This window comes from Ornithorhynchus anatinus, chromosome 17, assembly GCF_004115215.2.
Source record: "Ornithorhynchus anatinus isolate Pmale09 chromosome 17, mOrnAna1.pri.v4, whole genome shotgun sequence".
Lineage (NCBI taxonomy): Eukaryota > Metazoa > Chordata > Mammalia > Monotremata > Ornithorhynchidae > Ornithorhynchus > Ornithorhynchus anatinus.
Window position 1 is genome coordinate 12,446,496 of NC_041744.1, and position 18,134 is coordinate 12,464,629.

Below are 18,134 nucleotides of genomic sequence, written 5' to 3' on the forward strand. Positions count from 1 at the left end.
CAAGATGTCTTTGTACTGGAAAGCCATTTTGGTTAAGTTTCCCAGCAGGATGCCCTTTGGTATAAAGGTTCAATGGCTTGAAGTTAAGCACTGGAGGTTTGTTTCCCCTGAGGCCTGCCATTCATCATTTCTGTGTTTACCAGTTGCGGCTTTTGTTGGTGGATCCAGTAAGACCGACGGGGTCTTTGATGTTATGTGTGGACAGAGAAAATAGTATGAAAATCACAGAGCTGGTGGGGTTTCCTTCCCCTCGTGGCGGCTTCTATCTTGTGGGGCCTCCCTTTATTCCTAGTGGGGTGGAGGGGTGGAGATCCTTTCTAATTATAGGGCCTCTCAGCACCTCTACATAGCATGTTCCTTCCCTTTGACCTTATGACACCCCCCTCCCACTCTGTGATCCCAACACCCTCTGAAAAGGGACTCTTTCTTTGGAGCCAGAAAAGAGACCAGGGTCTGGGAGTATCTCCCTCCTCCAAGGTTTTCCTTCTTCCTTGGAAAACAGAATGGGCTTTTGAGGCCAATCCTGAAGACAGAACAAGCCGCTAGCATTTGGGCCATGTTATGGCCCTTACTTTCAGAAAGCACTAGCCAAAAATGTCCATATTTTTGCTCAGATGAGATAATGAGAATATTTCTGGTACTCACTTATTTTACCTTCCTCCCTATCTGTCATTCTCTCGAGGTCCTCTCTCTGAACCCTTCTCCTTCTATTGTTTATCTTCTATTCTGACCTCCTCTGGTGTATATATGTGTCCCAGGACTAATGTGTAGGGGAGAATGCACCTGACAGTTCCCAAATATGGGATGGGAAAGATAATGGAATCTGTATGTAGCTGAGTAAATGGGGAGTGGGGAGAACACATCGATGGGAAGCAAGGGGGAAAGGGAGCCTTTACCTTGTTGTTTGTGTGTGGTGGTCCGAGTGGGCGCATATGGGAAAATATGGTTTTTATGTGGAGACTCTGGCTTCCATCCGCAGCTAACCACTTGGAGGGTCAGGCAGCATGCTGAGTTTCTTGAGGGCAAAGCATAGCCTTGTTGTAGCCTTTGATGAGGGTGATGAGAGAAAAAGCTGGAGGTTGATCATGAGAGACCTCTCTAGGGGAGAGCAAAGCCAGAAATTCTCCCGCAGCTTCCTCTCCATCAGCTCCCAGTACTCTGTCCTGCCTCAGCCGCAGGAATTCTGTAAGTGAGACAAGTGGAATCAGACCTCTTGGTGACAATCAGGGAGGCCCCAGTTGAGGCTGCCTAGGTCCACCAGTAGGGGAAATGGTAAAACCAGTAAAAAGAAAAAATTTCTTGCGGGGGTTTGAACTGTGACCTTTCTGGTCCCTGGAGACTCTTCCACCCCTGACAATAAATTGAGGGAAAATGTTTTTTCAAATATTTTTGATCCTGAAAATTCACAAAGTGTAGATAAAGAAAACCGATACAACTCTGGAGCCTAGCCATTTGTTTCCAAATTGCCTCTGTGTTTCAAAATTCAGATTGGGCGAAGGTATGCCCTGCTCACTGATCTCCCAAGTTACAGAATGGTTTGTATAGAGAGGGGTACATTCACATTTCCCACACCATTTTAATCCAAGTGACCGCATGTACAAATTAATTGTGTACCTCTTAACTGTTGATCATATGCCCAGACTCTGAAGATGATTCCATGTTAGGTCCTAGAATTTTTTTTCCCCCTTCATTCATTGAATTGATAGCATGTTCACTTTAAAATGCGATGTAAAAATGATGAAAATAAGGGAAGACTTTATTTTGATGTCCACCCATTAATGTTGTAGATTTTTTGGGGCCGTCAAAGGATATAATCCTATAATATGACTTAAAAATTCTTAATCTTTAGTCTGTATCCCAAACCGTGCTGTGCATGTTAGTGAACATATGAGAACTGAAGTATGAATTATTTTGTCTTCCAGTCACACTTTAAGTACTTCATGCTATGTGAAATGCAATCATTTTTCCACTCTATTGTGTGTAGAGCATTCAGCATATGTAAAATCCTGAATTCACTGACTTTTAAACTTTTTTTTTTAAATTTTGCATATAGTCCTGTCGATTAGGTCAACACAGACCCATTTCTCGACTATTATCTGATGGGATCATGAGAGTTGGATCTACCGCTTCAAAGAAACTCTCAGAGAAGTTGGTCACAGAATGGTTTTCTCAGGCAGCTGATAGCAACACTGAAGCATTTTCTAAACTCAAGCTGTATGCACAAGTCTGCAGATATGATCTTGGTACTGAATTTGATCTTTATTGCATTTGTGGAAATTGGGATTTAAATCAGAAAGCTCAAAATGTTTCATATGTAGTTCTACTAACTGGATTTGAAAAGCTTACAGGATTTTAAGTTGATAACCTTTCAAGAAGCAGGGATAAAATGATTGGTTATGGTCACACAACAATTGATTCTATTTCCCAAGTTGTTTCTTCATTAGCCGTAGATTGTTGAAGTAGCCAGAATTCATTCCAGGATTTTGAGGGGAAAATAGTGCAGTAGACAAATTCAGATTAAGGGGAAATGAGTAGTAGCCTTTGGAATACCTGCAAGTTTTATAGTTACTCCACGATCTACACTTCCAAAAATTTGATCATGTTCTTTTTGTGTAAAGAAGTAGTTTTTTTTTTCATTTTCAGGTTTGTTTAATAAATATCAGCAAACCACAGTTTTTAAAAACCTCTTTACAATAAAATCTGCTTTAACTCTGAATACTGGAGGAAAATTGTTTCATTCCAGATAATTTATTTAATTCTCTAGAGCCATGAATGTTTTGAAATAGGGGATAGCTTTCAAGCTTAAAATCCTTATCTACTGCAAAGATTATAAACTCTAGTGACACTTCATGTTTGAAAGTGATTAAAGGTCACTAGATTGTAAGCTTCTGGAGGGCAGGGATCTTGCCTTCCAACTTTGTTGTACTCTCTCAAGGGCTTAGCACATTCCTCTGCACAAAGTAAGCACTCAGTAAAACTGATTGATAGATCTGGGTGGGTGACAGGAAAGACCAAAGTATGACCAGCAGTCTCTTCTGTACTACACATAAAAAGATTTTGAGCTGTTCCCAAGAAGGACTTTACCAGAATTGCCTGCTGTTGCATAAACAAACAGTCCTATAATAATAATGATAATAATAATAATATCTGTTAAGCGCTTTCTGTGTGCCAGGCACCGTACTAAGTGCTGGATCTGATCATTTGACCTAAAGAAGTGTGTTCTCCTATTGTTTTAGGACCGTATCTTGCTTCCCAGCCTTTGGACAGCTCTTTACTCTCCCAGCCAAATTTAATTCCCCCAGCAAGTCAGCCTGTGCCCACCCCACCCCCGGTGGCAAGTAATTCTGGGAATTCCAACACTCCATCATCCACCCCAGCAACTACAACCAGCAACACCATGACAGTGGCGTCAAGCAATGCCATATCCTCTGCAGCTGCTCCAACCAGTTCCACCATGACCACCACCACCACTTCATCCTCATCCACCAATCTGAGTGGTGGGATCCCCAGTAAACCACCTTCGTTTCCACCCTTCGGCAATATAACCAGTAATACTGCCGGTTCTATGTCCGCCCAAGCTCCCACGGTTCAGAATGGCCAGCTGGGTCAGCAGCCACCAACTCTACAAACGACTGGGATATCCGGAGAGTCCTCAGCTGTTCCTGCTCAGCCACATTCCGAAGTGTCAGAAAGGTAATAAGCAGAATACTTGGCAGAAGCCATTACATGAGCAGTCTCATTATTCTTCCCCCTCACTCGATAATGAGAACCGATCAGTATTTGAATCACCGTAGGACTGGGTTTTGCTTTTGCTTTTCCCTTGGAAGCTCAATTTTGGGCAGGAAAATCTGCCAGCGTTTTAAATTACCAGAACGATTCCAGCAGCACACCAAGGCGTTTTCCTCCATTCCTTTTGGGGTAGAAAATGCCGTGGTGCTTCTGTCCACGGATTCTGCCTTTTCATTAGTCTACGAATAACTCAGTTTCAAGGGAGAGCTAGTGCCCATCTGGTCAGTGGAAGGGAGGTGGGCCTGAGGCTCTTGGGGCAGAATAGGAGAAGGGAAAGTCAGTCGTTAGTGGAATCTGGAGAGAGACTTGCCAACCGAGCGACCGCCAATTCAGAAGGAAAGTAGGTTGGCGGGTGGTGAGACATTGGAAATCGATTATAAGAACCCCCTAGGGATACGTGGAGGGTTGACTCTACTGTGGTGATTATATTAATAGGAAACTGACTTTTCAAAAATAACTTTGCTCTTCAAATTTCAGCACTATGGATCGGGATAAGGTGGGAGTCCCCACAGATGGTGATTCACATGCAATCACGTATCCACCTGCAATTGTAGTTTATATAATTGATCCTTTCACGTACGAAAATAAAGATGAGAGCACTAACTCTAATATATGGACGCTGGGTCTACTACGTTGCTTTTTGGAAATGGTACAAACCCTTCCTTCTAATATCAAGAGTACAGTTTCTGTTCAGGTAAGAACAATGTGGGAAAGCTATTTGTTTTGTTTTTTGACTGGTAAAAGCTGTCCCGAACAGGTTTTTGAACTGCTGTTTGGAAGTTTTTTTGCATTTAAAATATCTTGCAGCACCAATTTGTTGATCGCTATTCCGAGGTAGAACCAATAGCTTCCAATAGGAGAAAATAACTTCAATATTGACCGAAGTGTTTCATGAGCTATTCAGTGCACAAGAGGCAGTGCAACAGTCATAGTCCACTAGCAATTCTGCCAGGTTGCTTTTTTTCGTAAGTGTGTTAAAGTAGCTCAGTTCAGTAGTCCTAGAATGTCTAAAAGTTATATTGATATAATTTAATAAAAAATGGAAAATAATTTATTTGACCGGGAAAGTAAAGTCTTCTGGCCACATAGGTTTTCACCCCACTTTCCCAACCACTCAGCTCCGCCCTCTGAGCAATAAGGTCAAAGGAAATTGGTGGTTGAAAGTCTGGCGGTGCGTAATCGAGAGAACTTAACTCCTGGGAGCTCTAATTTTTTCCTGCTCTTAGTGGATTTGCAGAACGGGTGATTTTAGTGAAAAGTGCACCTCATTCGTTGGGCTGAGAGGAACTGGTAAAACAACTCACCACTGCTAGTGTTTTGGAGTCCAGGGCAAGTACCTAATCGTATTTCCCTGATTTCATAACTATTAAGTGCTGCTTAAATCCTGAAGAATTATCCAGGCTTAGTCCTGTGCGTTGTATGCAGTGGGTGCCCAGGAAATGCTATTACTTCCACTACAGCCATTTTGGATGTCATGCGTTGTGGAAAGCAAGGAGTGAGGTGGTGTAATTTTTCAAACAAAATTCATAGCCATACATTGCAACCCACCACCCATCTCCTCATCACTTACGGTTCAACATTTGTTCTGTTCGTAATTTCTAGATTGTCCCCTGTCAGTATTTGTTACAACCTGTGAAGCATGAAGATAGGCAGATTTATACCCAGCATTTGAAGTCCCTGGCATTTTCAGCCTTTACCCAGTGTCGGAGACCACTTCCAACATCAACCAACGTGAAAACACTGACTGGTTTTGGCCCAGGCTTAGCAATGGAAACTGCTCTTAAGAGTTCTGATGTGAGTATTTTTCTGGAATACAAGAATATAGGCAATTTGGTGTGTAGAAGGGGAGGAGGGTATTTTTAAACTTACACGATATTGCAAGCATAAATCCTCTTTACGTCATTACCTCCTTTTGGTCATGTAGAAGCTCTTAAATTTTGAGTGTTATGGTTATATTTTAATATCTTAGATTTTTCTGTTTTTCAGAGGCCAGAGTGTATTCGGCTTTATACTCCTCCTTTTATCCTGGCTCCTGTGAAAGACAAGCAGACAGAATTGGGAGAAACATTTGGTGAAGCTGGCCAGAAATACAATGTTCTTTTTGTGGGTTACTGTTTGTCTCATGATCAGAGATGGCTCCTTGCTTCGTGCACCGATCTCTATGGAGAATTATTGGAAACTTGCATTATTAATATTGATGTACCAAACAGGTAATGCTTTCAATAAGTATGGAGCTATACCAATCTTAAGTTTCATACCTTCTCTAAGAAGAAATGTTTTAGTCAAAAGTAGCTTGCGTGACAGATTGTCACTAATGGATTCCTCTACCAGTGGTAATGTTACAGTTTCTGTGGCTCAAGAGAGTCTGCAGGGCATCCTTATGAACTTGGGGAATAAATATTTCTTTAGGTAAAATTTTCTTAACTCTAAGTAGAGCGTCTTATCTCCAATTAAATACTCAAATTTGTCTAACTTTCCATATGTGGCCAAATCAGTTTTGCTTTCTGGTTCAAATTAGACCTCTCTTGGAGCAACTACGTAAAAATGTGTTGCTGAGTATCTCTAAAGAGGAAATAGTAAACACAAATTCCTTTTTCTTCTCCCATCACAACATAAGGCACTGCTCAGATTCCTCTCTTTAATTCAGAAGCTTTTTCATAGAAATGTTGTTCTGCACAATTAATGTTACAAGCAATTCCTACTCCCCCTGCATAAAACCTGCAGGTCTAAATCTGACTATTGTATGGGGGAAGAGAAGAAAATGGGAGTATGAAGATGAGAGTATAGCAAAGGGCTGGAACATCAGTTTGTTCTTTGGGGGGTTTTTTTTGTTTGTTTTTAATTTAAAAACGCGGCAACAAAAATAACAGCACTAATCTACTTCTTAGGTGTTTGATCATTGATCTCTTCTTATGGCATTTGAGTACCTGTGTGCTTATCATGTCCTCCCTTAGCATGTAACTGAGCATGGTGCTTGAGCGACAGATAAGAGAAAAAGGCCTGAATCGAAGCAGGAACATTTACATGCTACATTTTTTTTTTTTGAGTGGTAGGGTGGGTATTTGCAATTCCACCCATGTTAAACTTGCATGTTAAGACTGATGTACTTAACTTCTCTTCCTATTCTTACTCTCTCTGTAATGAAACTCAAATGACTTAATGTTTCTGAAGCTTTATTGGTTGAAATCAAGCGCAGAAAAGATGAATGTCTTTACCTCTCCACTTCTCAGATCACTACAGAACCCCCAAATGAACAAAGTCTCTATTTTCTGCCTTCAAGTTCATCTTTTTCCTCATTTGTAGAGCTCGTCGGAAAAAAGGTTCCGCTCGTAGACTCGGTCTCCAGAAACTCTGGGAATGGTGCTTGGGACTGGTTCAGATGAGTTCTTTACCATGGAGAGTTGTAATTGGGCGCCTAGGAAGGATAGGTCACGGTGAATTAAAAGGTAGATTTTCATGCTTTCCCTGTACATCATTTCTTGTTCGATATAAATTTCTGAATCTGAGTTTTAGTTGTCATTTTATGAAGTGGTGGTTGTAAGAACTAACTTGAAAAGTGAAAATGAAACTTGTATAAATTATCTTTATAGAGACCTGTTTCATTTTCATTTTTGAAATGATACATCTGTACATATATACACACGCACACACACACTACTAGTAAATCCAGTGGTTTCTGTTAGAATGAACTTGATATTGTACAGAAGCAGACCATCTTGTAGACCAGTAATTCCCACATTTTTTTGCCTTGGGATCCCAGTGGAAGGCCCAGTGACCCAGGCCAGAGAGTAGAGTACTGTGGGTAAGATTTGCAGTGCTGCTGATAGTCATTATCTGCAGAATGTTGCTCCCTGGGTCTAGGAATCCATGTTCATGTGCGTGGTGGGTACAACCTTTGAGAAGCATTATACGTACCTTTAAATTACTTACTATAAATTATATATGTTCATCTCTATATAAAATTTATATACAGCTCTGTGTGTATATATATATATATATGCACATACATGTATATATATGCCCCTAGATTTCCCCCTAGACTGTAGGCTTGGTGTGCGCAGGGAACTTGTCTGCCAACCTATGTTTAATTTTTAAGTTTATTTTTAGCAAAGCAATAACCATTTATTCAGCGTTCCCTCCCAACCCCCACCATTCCTTACACGAGAACTGTAGCAAAGAGGGAAGGGGAAAAGGGGTCAAGGCGGCCATTACAAGTTTTTTGCTGGGCTCCCAGTCTCCTTTAGATCCCAGTTGGCTAGGACAGTGGATCGATTCACTTAGAGATGTTCCCGAAGTGTAAATTTGATAGTTTTAGTGTAATACCCTGGTTATGAATAATGGTACTTGTAAACGTGTAAAAATTAAATCCTTGTTCTTAATATCCCCAGATTGGAGCTGTCTGCTGAGTCGCCGGAATCTGCAGTCTCTCAGTAAGAGATTAAAAGATATGTGTAGAATGTGTGGTATATCTGCTGCCGACTCTCCCAGCATCCTCAGTGCTTGCCTTGTTGCAATGGAGCCCCAAGGATCTTTTGTAATTATGCCAGGTTAGAAGCCTCTAATTTTTCGCGTTTCCAACTTCTTTAGAGTAGTAATACCTCTGTGGCATAGTGGATAACGTACAGACCTGGGAGCCAGAAGGACCTGGGTTCTAATCCCAGACCCGCCACTTGTCTGCTCTGGGATCTTGGGCAAGTCACTTAACTTCTCTATGCCTCGGGTCCCTCATCTGTATAATGGGAGTTAAGACTGTGAGCCCCATGTGGGACAGGGACTGTATTTGAACTGATTTCCCTGAATCTGCCCCTGGGTTTACAGCAGTGCCTGGCACATAGTAAGCGCTTAACAAATACCATAAAAAAAAAAAACCTTCTGGCACTGTGAAGTGAAATTTTCAGACATTACCAATTTTTATGTCTACATTAAAACCATCAGGTGTGGTCTCCCTAAAATTTCCTCTGCTCCTTCCTGGACTCTCCCCTCTTTCTGGGCATTATTTCAAGAAACTCCTTCAAACAGAAACTCTTTACCATTGGCTTTAAAGTACTCATTCACCTTGTCCCCTCCTACCTTACCTCTCTGAGCACTCTTCGTTCATCTGACGCCAGTCTTCTCACTGTAGCTCAGTGTCATCTGTCTCGCTGCCAGCCCTTTACCCACAACCTGCCTTTGGCCTGGAACTCCTCTCTTCACATCCTACGGATGATCCCTCTCCTCACCTTAGGTGCCCTTTTAAAAACACCCCTCCTCCAAGAAGCCTTCCCCAGCTATGCCCTCATTTCCTCTTCTCCCACTCCTTCTGTGTCACCCATTTACTTGGATTTGCTACCTTTATTCACCCCTCCCTTATCCCCATAGCATTTATGATTATTTTGATTGATGTACGTAGAAGGAGTAACGGTGAGGTTTTTGTTTTTTTTCCTTCAGATTCTGTGTCAACAGGTTCTGTATTTGGTCGCAGCACTACTCTTAACATGCAGACATCTCAGCTAAATACCCCACAAGACACATCATGCACCCATATACTTGTGTTTCCGACTTCTGCTTCTGTGCAAGTAGCTTCAGCAACGTACACCACTGAAAATTTGGACCTGGCCTTCAATACGAACAATGGTAGGCGAACCTTCAGCCAGTCACGGTCACGTCTCTGGGTGTGAAATAAGGCTAGGGAGAAGAAATGTCTCCTCAATCTCTCTGCTCGAAGGGCCAGTAGGAAAGCTTTTTGACAGTCTTCTGACAGGTTTTGGGGTGATGGTTTATTATTGTTTGCATATTCTTATGGTGTTCTAGAAGTTCTTCAGGTTTTGAGGTTCAGACCGTTTCACCTTATGTTTAGCACTGAAAAGAAACTGGGTATATCTGTCACCAACAGTATGTGTTTATACTGTTCTCTTCCCAAATGTATATTTTCCATTTCTTAGATATAGACTTATATGTATTTTCTGTGTAACGCTCAACTTGAACAGGAGGTTTAGTGAACTCTCCTGGCCTAGTGGACAGAGCACAGGCCTGGGGCTCAGAAGGACCTGGGTTCTAATCCCAGCTCTGCCACTTGTCTGCTCTGTGACCTTGGGCAAGTCACTTCATTTGCTTGTGCCTCAGTTACCTCATCTGTAAAATGGGGATGAAGATTGAGTCCCATGTGGGTTAGGGACTGTGTTCAACCTGATTAGTTTGTGTCTACCCCAGCGCTTAGAACAGTGCCTGACACATAGTAAGCATTTAACAAATACCATTTTATATATCATATATGTTTTATATATATGCATATATATTTGTACTTTTTATATGCATGGATATATTTTAGCAGCTGTCGAAATTTCTTTACTGGAGCTTCAGAAATATTTCTTTAATCATGTGCCTTTTCTTTTTATTTATGAAGATGGAGCAGATGGGATGGGCATCTTTGATTTATTAGACACAGGAGAGGACCTTGACCCTGACATTATTAATATCCTTCCTGCATCCCCAACTGGTTCACCTGTACATTCTCCAGGGTCCCATTTTCCCCATGGAGGTGACGCTAGCAAGGTAACTATTCCGTTAAGTTAGATTTGTCATTTAACATTGCAGATAATTTTATCTTTAGCTTCTTCAGTACATATTATGTTGGTTGCCCTAGGACTCATTTTCTCCTCTGGACACCTGGGCAACATCACAAGCAATGAAAAAGCAGTTAGACAATTTGCCCCTCCCCCATACAGTTAAAATGTTTCCATAGTTGTGAACAGTATTGGGATCAGCTGGGGTCGGTGAGCATTTTTGGATCTGTTAAGCTCAGCAGTAAGATCGGTGACACGTTTTGCCGTTTCACTGTGGGACGGCACTGAGCTTCTTTTGGCTGGGCCTGACTTGATTTTGTGGTTGGAGTTTTGCGTACAATTCCTTGGACTAATCCAGTTGTTCCTGGTCCTCTCTTAGGATTTATAAATCCGTGGTGGGCATGTGGATTCTGTGCATGTGCAGAATATGACGCATGCATTGTATTTGGGTATCACAGCCAATTTGAGTGCCAGAAACAGAATCGTCTTTCTCCCCACCCTCAAGCAGGCTAAACTAAGGGCTGTGCTTAGGTGGACTCATAGAAGCCAGTATTCCTTGCAAGGCTTCCTGGTCAACTTCTCAAAGCAACCTTTAAAATTGAACTATGGCCCACCACACACAGTTGAACCATCATTGTTAGAGCTGAAACTTGATTTCATCCATAATTTTTAGCAGGGATATTAGCTAAATGCCTTGATTTTTACTGCGAATTGAAAAGTAACTACTTGTGTATATCTATTCACACACATGACTAGATAAATTGTAAATTTTCCCAGCAGTGAATTTACTTGTGATTTGATTCGCAGGGTCAGGGAACAGATCGGCTGCTTTCAACAGAATCTCATGATGAAGTAACAAATATTCTTCAGCAACCATTGGCCCTTGGTTATTTTGTATCAACTGCCAAAGCAGGTCCATTGCCTGACTGGTTTTGGTCAGCGTGTCCTCAAGCACAACATCAGTGTCCCCTCTTTCTTAAGGTACTGCAATTTCCAGAACTGCTGTTTATAGAATACTGACTGTGTCCTCCAAGATTAAATAAATGATAAATGTATGGTATTTAAAAGTTAGCAATTTAAGACTTCTGGAAAGTTCTGGTGATTTTTATGTCAAATTCTTAAACTCAATTTTAAAATGTCAGTGTGGTGAGGGTTAAATATCTGAGAGCTTCGTTTCTGGAAATCAGGACTCATTTCAATCCATCAGCCAGTCAGTGGTATTTATTGAGTTCTACTGTGTCTTGGTCATGGTATTTTGAAGATACTTGGACACTGCTCTTCCAAAATATTAAATCTTTAAGCTTTGGGTATAAATTGCCATTTTGTTGACTGCCAGGCTTTACTCTTCGCTGCTGTATTGTTCAAGGGGCCATATTTTCCTATTTAAGGCTTCAAAAGAACTTCTAGTTTAATATCTGAGTTACATAACAGTAATAGGAAGCAGTACTGTATTTTACAACCCACCAAAAAAAGAAAATCCAATCACCTCAATCACTTTTACTCTTCTTTTTTCCTCCCCACTTTTTGGGCCCCTAGAGGAACAAAGAACCAAGTCAAGGATTAGAAAGGATTCTAGTCTAGGAGTGAGTTGGATCAGGTACTAGATACAGATGCCTTTGCTGACACTAATATTCAGTAGTCCCGTTGATCTCCTGATATCACTAAATGGTTTCCAGTGGTAGGTTGGTGGGCAGATACTGTGCAGCAGTATCTTGGGCTTTGGTTTATGCAGTAGAAACATGGGATCTGTTTTGTTAACCAACTTAGTCTCAGGGTAATGATACCTTTGTAGAACCCTGGGGCACTACTGTCCACCAGTCTGCCACAGAATTTCATTGTTGTAAGCATTGACTGAGACTTTCCTACAAATTTCACCAGAGGGCTGAGATGTATTCTCTTACCTGCCATCATGTGGATTCATTTCCAAGTTAAATCCTAGATGGCACTAGCCAGAATTACCATTCCCAACTAAAGCACTGCACTAAAAATTAATGAATGAACTTTTGTAAAGTTAAACAGTGGTCACCTGTTATGTTCAAGGAAGATCGCCCATATTAATGCTGCCATTTTTCTATGTACATTATTTAGATAATAAGTATGTAGTTTAGTGGAGTGCTCCAGATCTTGTGATGAAATGATAATTTTCTGTCAGCCACTAATGCTTGGACAGTTGTTTGGTAGCAGCGATTGCAACTCTGCTCCTGGTAGAGCAGAAAAAAATAGTATAGAAATTCTCAAATATCTTCTTAAAATGTAATCATTCCAGTCCATTTGGTACCAAAAATCTTGATAATCTAGCACTACAAAATGGCAATCTGCAGTCTTCTCAAGCCGGCTAGTAGTTCTGGAATGTGGGAGCATAAAGCCCCAAGGATTTGGGTAGGTGAGGAAGGTTTGAGAATCCTATACATCTTAAATTTTACATGACCACCCTGCCCATAAGGGGAAGCTCATTTATAGTATGATATTAAAGCAAACTGACTTTTCCCAGTGGTTCATCTAAGCAAGGCGATTGTATTATTTTTCTCCTTTTAATTGAATTTCTTCATTTCATTTTATCTTCTAGGCCTCTTTGCACCTCCATGTGCCTTCAGTGCAATCAGACGAGCTGCTTCACAGTAAACACTCCCACCCACTTGACTCAAATCAGACTTCAGATGTCCTCAGGTACAGGCTTTCTTAATTAGTCAGCGGTATTTATTGAATGCTTTTCATGTGCAGAGCACTGTTCTTAGCACTTGGGAGAGCACAGTTTTCTGTTGGAAGCTGGAAGGGTGTTTTTGTAATTCTCCCCTTACTTCCCTCCAATTTCTGGTTTAGGAAAATAGAGTTTCCTAAACAGGAGGTTACTTCTGGACATAATTATAGTTTTATTAGGCAGATAAAACACAGTCCTTCTAGCTTTGCTTTAGGATACCCGAAGGCAATCTTGCTTTTTTTTTTTAATATGTATATATATTATATAGAAAATAACCTCAACTCTTATATAAATTTTGAAAATCCTGCAAGGTTTGTATCTAACAACCATCCATTCCTAAAAACTTGTTTGAAGCCGTCTGTTTTTTCTCACTTTCCAGGTTTGTTTTGGAACAGTACAATGCACTCTCCTGGCTAACCTGTGACCCCGCAACCCAGGACAGACGGTCATGTCTCCCGATTCATTTTGTGGTGCTGAATCAGTTGTATAACTTTATCATGAATATGCTGTGATCTTCATCTGACTGAACTGTGCAAGAAACAAACAAAAAAAAGGAAAAGGGATATTAAGTTCACTGCAGGACTACATTATAATCTTCTCAGTGCTAGTCAATTTGTGATGGGGTATAATTCTTGTTACTTTAACAAATATTGTTTGACCTGGGGGGAAGAGGATGTAACCCTGCTCTCTTTTCATTGACTCTAAAGAACTCTTTAGGATAATGAAGATTGATAATACAAAATGTATTATAACATTTTAGTAGAGAAATTAACCTTTTTTTTCCAGTCACAGTATTTGTGAAAAGTAATGAGCCATAGTACCCAGTCATGTTAAATGAATATTCGAAGCATGGAGAAGAAACATGAGGAACAGTGAGTTCAACTTATGGCTTCAGAACACCAAGATGTTCTTGTATTGGATTATAGTACCTAGTATTCAAAAATGCCTGCATCTCTTATTTATTGTAAGTTTTTAAATGTATAAATTGTCTTATATTTCTTAACCTCTTTTATAAAAATTTTCCTAGAAGGTTTATACTGCCTTCTTGCTTTAAAGCAATTGGTCTAAAATATATGTAATCGTCTTAATTAAAAGTTGCAGTAGGGTTGCTTTTAGAGTATTATTTTTTTGTAAGGGGGTGGGTGGGACAGTAAATTTGTATTGTCTTGATGTACAGTTTAATGGGGATAGATTTTGGGGGAGGGAGGGAGGGATGCAGGGTGGGAGTTAATGTCCATACCATTGTGTGTGGAGGATTTACAGCTAAGCTGTAGTTGCAGAGTACATGTACAGTAATGAAGTTCACTGTGTTTATAAATTGAAAAGGTACCGGGTCTTACAGCATTTTATATCACACCTTTACAGAGTAACATGATGGCAATATATAAGTGATATTGTTAGGTGGTTTAACTTGTAGTGAGAATAAAATGAAAAAACTCTTACATTTTGTACTATGGTTTAGGGCTGTGACTAATTTTTCAGGGCTTTTCCCGTGTAAAGAAAGTCTGGCAAGAAATATTTGCCACAAAATTGTTAATATTTGGACACAGTTGATGTTTGACATCGCTGGCTTTTAACCACCAAGGGTAAAAGATGATGAAGTTGTATCCAGGGTCTCTTGAAAAGGTGAGATTTTAGCCCAGCTTTAGCCATTTTACAAACAATTTTTAAGAAAGTCAATCTTGGAATAAGAGGTGGATGTGTGGGTGTGAGAGAGAGAGAGAGAAAGTGCGTGTGTGTGTGTATATGGGTGAAAGGGTGTGTTTGTGTGTGTGTGTGTGCAATCAAACTGTGGTGTAAATAGATTCTCAGTGAATTCTGGTATTCATACTCTATTCCTCTAGAGAGAAACATTTCCCCGAACTTTTTAGACTTGATTCCTTTTGCCTATTTTAATTTATTTAATTTTCTTGGTTTTGGAGGTGGCGGTCCCAGCCACCACAAAACGATTTTCCACCACACAGTTCAAATTAAGTTAATTCATATGGCAAGGAGGTTCTCACCTCCCTAAAGAAGGGATTTTCTATCTGAGGGGTTTCCACCCCTTCCTTAACTCAACATTACTCGCTTCCCCCCACCCCTTCTGGCCGTACGTTACAACCGTATTGTTGCCCTCAAGAAGCCTTCACTCCTAAATTAAAAAATCTCTTCTTCAGTGGTGTTCACATGAGAGTTCAAATTAGCCTCCCACCAGGGTCACCCCATTACACAAGAAGCCACCTAGCTTACCTATTGTTTCTCAAAAACAATCTGGAAAAATTCCTGTATGTGCACTCACTGTTAATCCTCTACAAGGACAAAATCACTTGTACTTACAAAACTCTTAATTCAGTATTTTTTTTTTTTTTTGGCTGAAACTCATGTTTTGTATATACAAAATATTTACCTGAAATATCACTTTCTTATGAACAATATAACTTCTTTGAATTGTGTATATAAAAATATTAGCAATTCTTGTTTTTTGTATAAAGAAAATGTACAATTGGTGACAAAGGTTTTCAGTCATTTCTTCAGAATAATAGTGCAATCAGGCGGTCAGCATTCTTTGATACTAAAGCTAAGAGATCAGATCCCTGCATTAATTTTTAAATTATGCTAGCTCATTGCAGATTCAGTTGGCATGCTATTTTCTATAGCTTTTTAAAAAATTTGGCTGAGATTTGAGAGAAGAGACGTGAATCTGGAAGTTTCAGAGTACCGGTTTATTTTAAATTAAGCAGACACTTTTTTTTTAACAAAGCGATTTAATTTCCATTGTCGAAATTACTAACCCAAGATAAACACACCTCAAACTTGAAACTAGATATAATAAAGTTTTAAACTCTGGCAGTGATTTTTCTACTTGTAGCCATAAGGGAGCCAGCTTCTTTAATGTGGAGATTCAGAAACATAGTGTACACCTCCATTTATGTGGCTTTATTCTCCATATGCGTAAAACTTGCTGGTTAGTATTGATTTTTCCCACGTGTCAAGAGAAACTCAACTAAATATAATTTAATAGCCACTAGAAAAGGTCAGGAGACCCATTTCAGAAAGAAAAATAAATAAATTAAGCCTTTTGTACTTACTGATGCCTGGCATAATTAATATCCATTGCAGGCAATGGACACATTAAAATCACCAGCGTCAAAGGAGCAAGCTTCCCTATTTGGATTACTTTTAAATCAAACATTTCCTACCTGTTGAATCTGTTTTCTTGATAGTGATTAACATTCCACTCTTAGGGTGGAATTGACTAATTTATTGTACTGATTTACCAACAACCCTCAGAGGCAAGTAAGGGCAGTTTTTACATTGTGCAAGTTAAATATTATAGTTTGTACTAATAGATTGTTGACAGCTTGAATTGGCAGTCGATTCCAGGCTCTTACCTGTTCTCTGTGCAGTTATTCATTTGGGAAACGGGGTTGGAAGTTTAGTATTTTGGCATTTAAAGTGGTAGTTTCAAAAGATCTGCTTCCAGCCATTCAAAAACATCTAGCCATACTTTTCTTATGCAAGCCATTCAGTTTTCAGGACTGTGAATTAACACTGTATGAATAAATTCCTGTACACCTTATTGTTTGGCCAGATGGCCACCAAGTGTACTTATATGTAATCCTTAAATTTTAAAGTAGCTGTAATTTTTAAATCTTTCTAAACTTTTCTGAAACCACTAAAATTAAGTTCTTTACTACTACAGATATCCTCCACTGTATTCGTACTCAACTGTCAGTATGGCACAGATTACTGTATTAAAATATTCTCCTTTCGTCTTCATATTTACCTTCTAAGGTAATTTTTTAACTTAATGTGTTACTACAAAGATTTGCAGATCTTTAATCAAGCACTATGTTAATACTGTAATATCAAAATACTATGTTTCATTATTTAAAAATGTTCAAATTGAATAGATTAAAAGGAAGTTTCAAATGCTGTTGCATCATATAATTTGCTACACAACCATCTATGGCATCGCATATCAATCTATTATTACACTTAATGTTTTAAAAAGATAATGCTTTGGTCTGGGTTTCCTCTAATGAAAGTGCTCTTGATTTATATTTTGTATTGGCAAACGCGAGAAAAATGAGGTGAATAATTAGCCTTTTTGTTTTACTTAGGATAAGAGCCCAAAATTATGGATCAGATTAAGGGGATTTGAATTTTGAATTTGCTCTTTGGGTGGAAAATAATTTCATTTTTAGCTGAATTGGATTTGGGGCCCAAGATGTTCCTCAGGTTCATGCCACAAAATAGAGTGTGTAAATTAGCTTTAGCTTTTAATTAAACTGAATTTGAGGACCTTAATATTACTGGGTTTAAATTGCAAATGGTAACATCATTACTGGACATGTCAGCATCAGACCCTCTCAAAATAGCTGGGTATACTAATAAGGGGAGACTTTACGGTCTTATTTAGCAGTGATATTTAATATGGTCCAAATGTTTGTTATTAACATTACAAAAAGAGAAAATAAGGAACAAACACTATTGCTGCCGAATGCCATAAACACTGAGTTGTACAAATTGTGATTGAGGAAATGAAAAAAGGTTTATACTTTTTAAAAAAAAAAACTTCAAATGGAATAAATTATTCATGAAGCCTTCATTGTGGTGTCTCATTCTATTGACAATACTTCCATCTCCAGTGTGTGCATAAAATGTATTCAAAAGCAGCTATGCTCCTCACGTGTCTTCGTGTAAATGAGAAGCATCCTAGAGCCTAACTCGAATTCTAACGAAGCAACGTTCACCTCTGATTGATATTAGTTTTAAACCATGTGTATATACACTCTGTGTGGGCCTGTACATGTAAATACACACAAATATAATCCTTTGAGACTGATGATTTTCCTAAAATACTCCCTTTGAAAAAGGCAGATGCAAACTTCTTGTCTAAGTGCATGATTCCCGTCGTTTAATTTTTTCTTACACGACAGAAAGCTTCCATTCTTTTTTTGTAACGCTGCATCAGTATGGCGAGGCATGAGAAAAAGGAATGTTTCTGAATTACAGCTCATAATAAAATATCAATTTTACCAGAAGCAATCTTTTTTTGGACTGCAGATTTTTTGAGATGAATAAATGACAGTTGAAATTCTTTCCTGTCAGTGAGGTAGTTG

At 39.4% G+C, this 18,134-nt stretch overlaps 1 protein-coding gene across 1 annotated transcript in view; it reads left to right on the forward strand.

The window, feature by feature from the left end:
- MED13 (mediator complex subunit 13) overlaps positions 1–17,620 on the forward strand; it is a 91,421-nt gene extending 73,801 nt beyond the window's left edge. The window contains exons 19-30 of the mRNA XM_001509857.6: positions 2,054–2,243; positions 3,237–3,693; positions 4,267–4,483; positions 5,392–5,583; positions 5,776–5,999; positions 7,093–7,235; positions 8,178–8,336; positions 9,217–9,402; positions 10,172–10,320; positions 11,139–11,312; positions 12,898–12,998; positions 13,409–17,620. Coding sequence (XP_001509907.3) covers positions 2,054–2,243; positions 3,237–3,693; positions 4,267–4,483; positions 5,392–5,583; positions 5,776–5,999; positions 7,093–7,235; positions 8,178–8,336; positions 9,217–9,402; positions 10,172–10,320; positions 11,139–11,312; positions 12,898–12,998; positions 13,409–13,541 — 2,325 coding nt within the window. The 3' untranslated portion in view covers positions 13,542–17,620. The remainder of the gene's footprint in view (positions 1–2,053; positions 2,244–3,236; positions 3,694–4,266; positions 4,484–5,391; positions 5,584–5,775; positions 6,000–7,092; positions 7,236–8,177; positions 8,337–9,216; positions 9,403–10,171; positions 10,321–11,138; positions 11,313–12,897; positions 12,999–13,408) is intronic.
- The last annotated feature ends 514 nt before the right edge of the window (positions 17,621–18,134 follow it).